At 56.2% G+C, this 1,159-nt stretch overlaps 1 protein-coding gene across 1 annotated transcript in view; it reads left to right on the top strand.

Moving 5' to 3' along the window:
- The window catches only part of HIP1R (huntingtin interacting protein 1 related), a gene marked incomplete at its 5' end in the record, with an annotated part of 13,352 nt that overhangs the window by 7,781 nt on the left and 4,412 nt on the right, over positions 1-1,159 (top strand). Inside the window, 2 exon segments of the mRNA XM_010176046.1 lie at positions 8-96; positions 477-613. Of these exon segments, the coding sequence (XP_010174348.1) occupies positions 8-96; positions 477-613 (226 nt within the window).

Here is a 1,159-nt window from a genome sequence, read left to right as displayed (position 1 = left end):
GGGGGGGGGCTCTGCCCCTCTTCGCGCACCTGACGGCCGACACCATCGTGAACGGCAGCGCCACGTCCCACCTGGCTCCCACCGACCACGCTGACCGTGAGTGCTGTCTGTGTGGGTGCAGCTGGTGCTGGGGGGGGTTTGGGGGTGGTGCCTGTTTTTGGGGGTGGCTGTGCCAAAGCTGCCTCTGCTGGGGGCTGGATATGGGGCAGATCTTCCCCAGGGGCAGCACGTTTCCCTCAGCTCCCTGTGCTCCCCTTCCCGACATTCCCTCCCCTCCGGTGCCCCTTCCTGGGTCAGGAACATCCCTTTGCTCCTGGGAACTGATTTGTGCTCTTCTGCAAGAAATTTGCTGGATGCCACTGGTGCTGAGCATCATCTCCATAGCCAAGGGGAGGAGGAAGAGCAGGGTGGCAGGGCGGGGATGGAAGGACCCCTTGCCCAGTGAGGGACCTGGCACTGACCCATCCTCTCCCCAGGGCTGACGGAGACGTGCCGGGACTGTGGGCAGCAGAGCCTGGACTACCTGGGCAAGCTGAAGGACAAGCAGACGTTGGGGTGTGCTGAGCTGGGGGACGTGCGGCGGGTGCTGCGGGGGGTCCTGCAGCTGGCCCAGGTAGGAGAGGGAGCCCCGTGCACCCATCTTCAGCCCGGGGCTGGCACAGTGGGATATTTACTGGCATTGGTATTTCCTAAAGGAAAAATCAAAGCACTGTGTTAAAGCAGAGGGACGTTGCTTCTGTTTGTTAAGGTGGGATGTTTGTTTGCTCACAACCTTCTGGCTGCATCCCAGGGAGGTGATGGACAGCTTTTTTAAAAAAAAATAAAATATAAAAATCAAGCCATGGCTTTCACTATTGTCCAGAGCTGAAGTTGGAGACACTGGGTTGGAGTGAGCACTTTGGGATGGTTTGTCCCCCATACTCACAGATTTTGGTGCTTTTCTTGAGCCATCTCAGCTTCCAAGCACCGAGACCCTTCCTGGTGATTTATGGAGTCAGTCACCCTCAGATCACCCAAGTCTTTCAGTGCAGCAACCCCTGCAGAATAAAACTTCTCAACTTTTAGATTTCTCTTCTTGTGAAGTCCCCATTAGTCTTTTCCATTAAACCACTGTTAATTCAAAGGCCATCAGCTCTCTGAAGCACTCTGGAGCCCTGTC

This window comes from Antrostomus carolinensis, unplaced genomic scaffold (genome assembly GCF_000700745.2).
Source record: "Antrostomus carolinensis isolate BGI_N321 unplaced genomic scaffold, ASM70074v2 scaffold40059, whole genome shotgun sequence".
NCBI classification, from domain to species: domain Eukaryota; kingdom Metazoa; phylum Chordata; class Aves; order Caprimulgiformes; family Caprimulgidae; genus Antrostomus; species Antrostomus carolinensis.
Note: the sequence above shows the minus strand (reverse complement) of the source record. Positions and strands in the feature narration are given on the sequence as shown.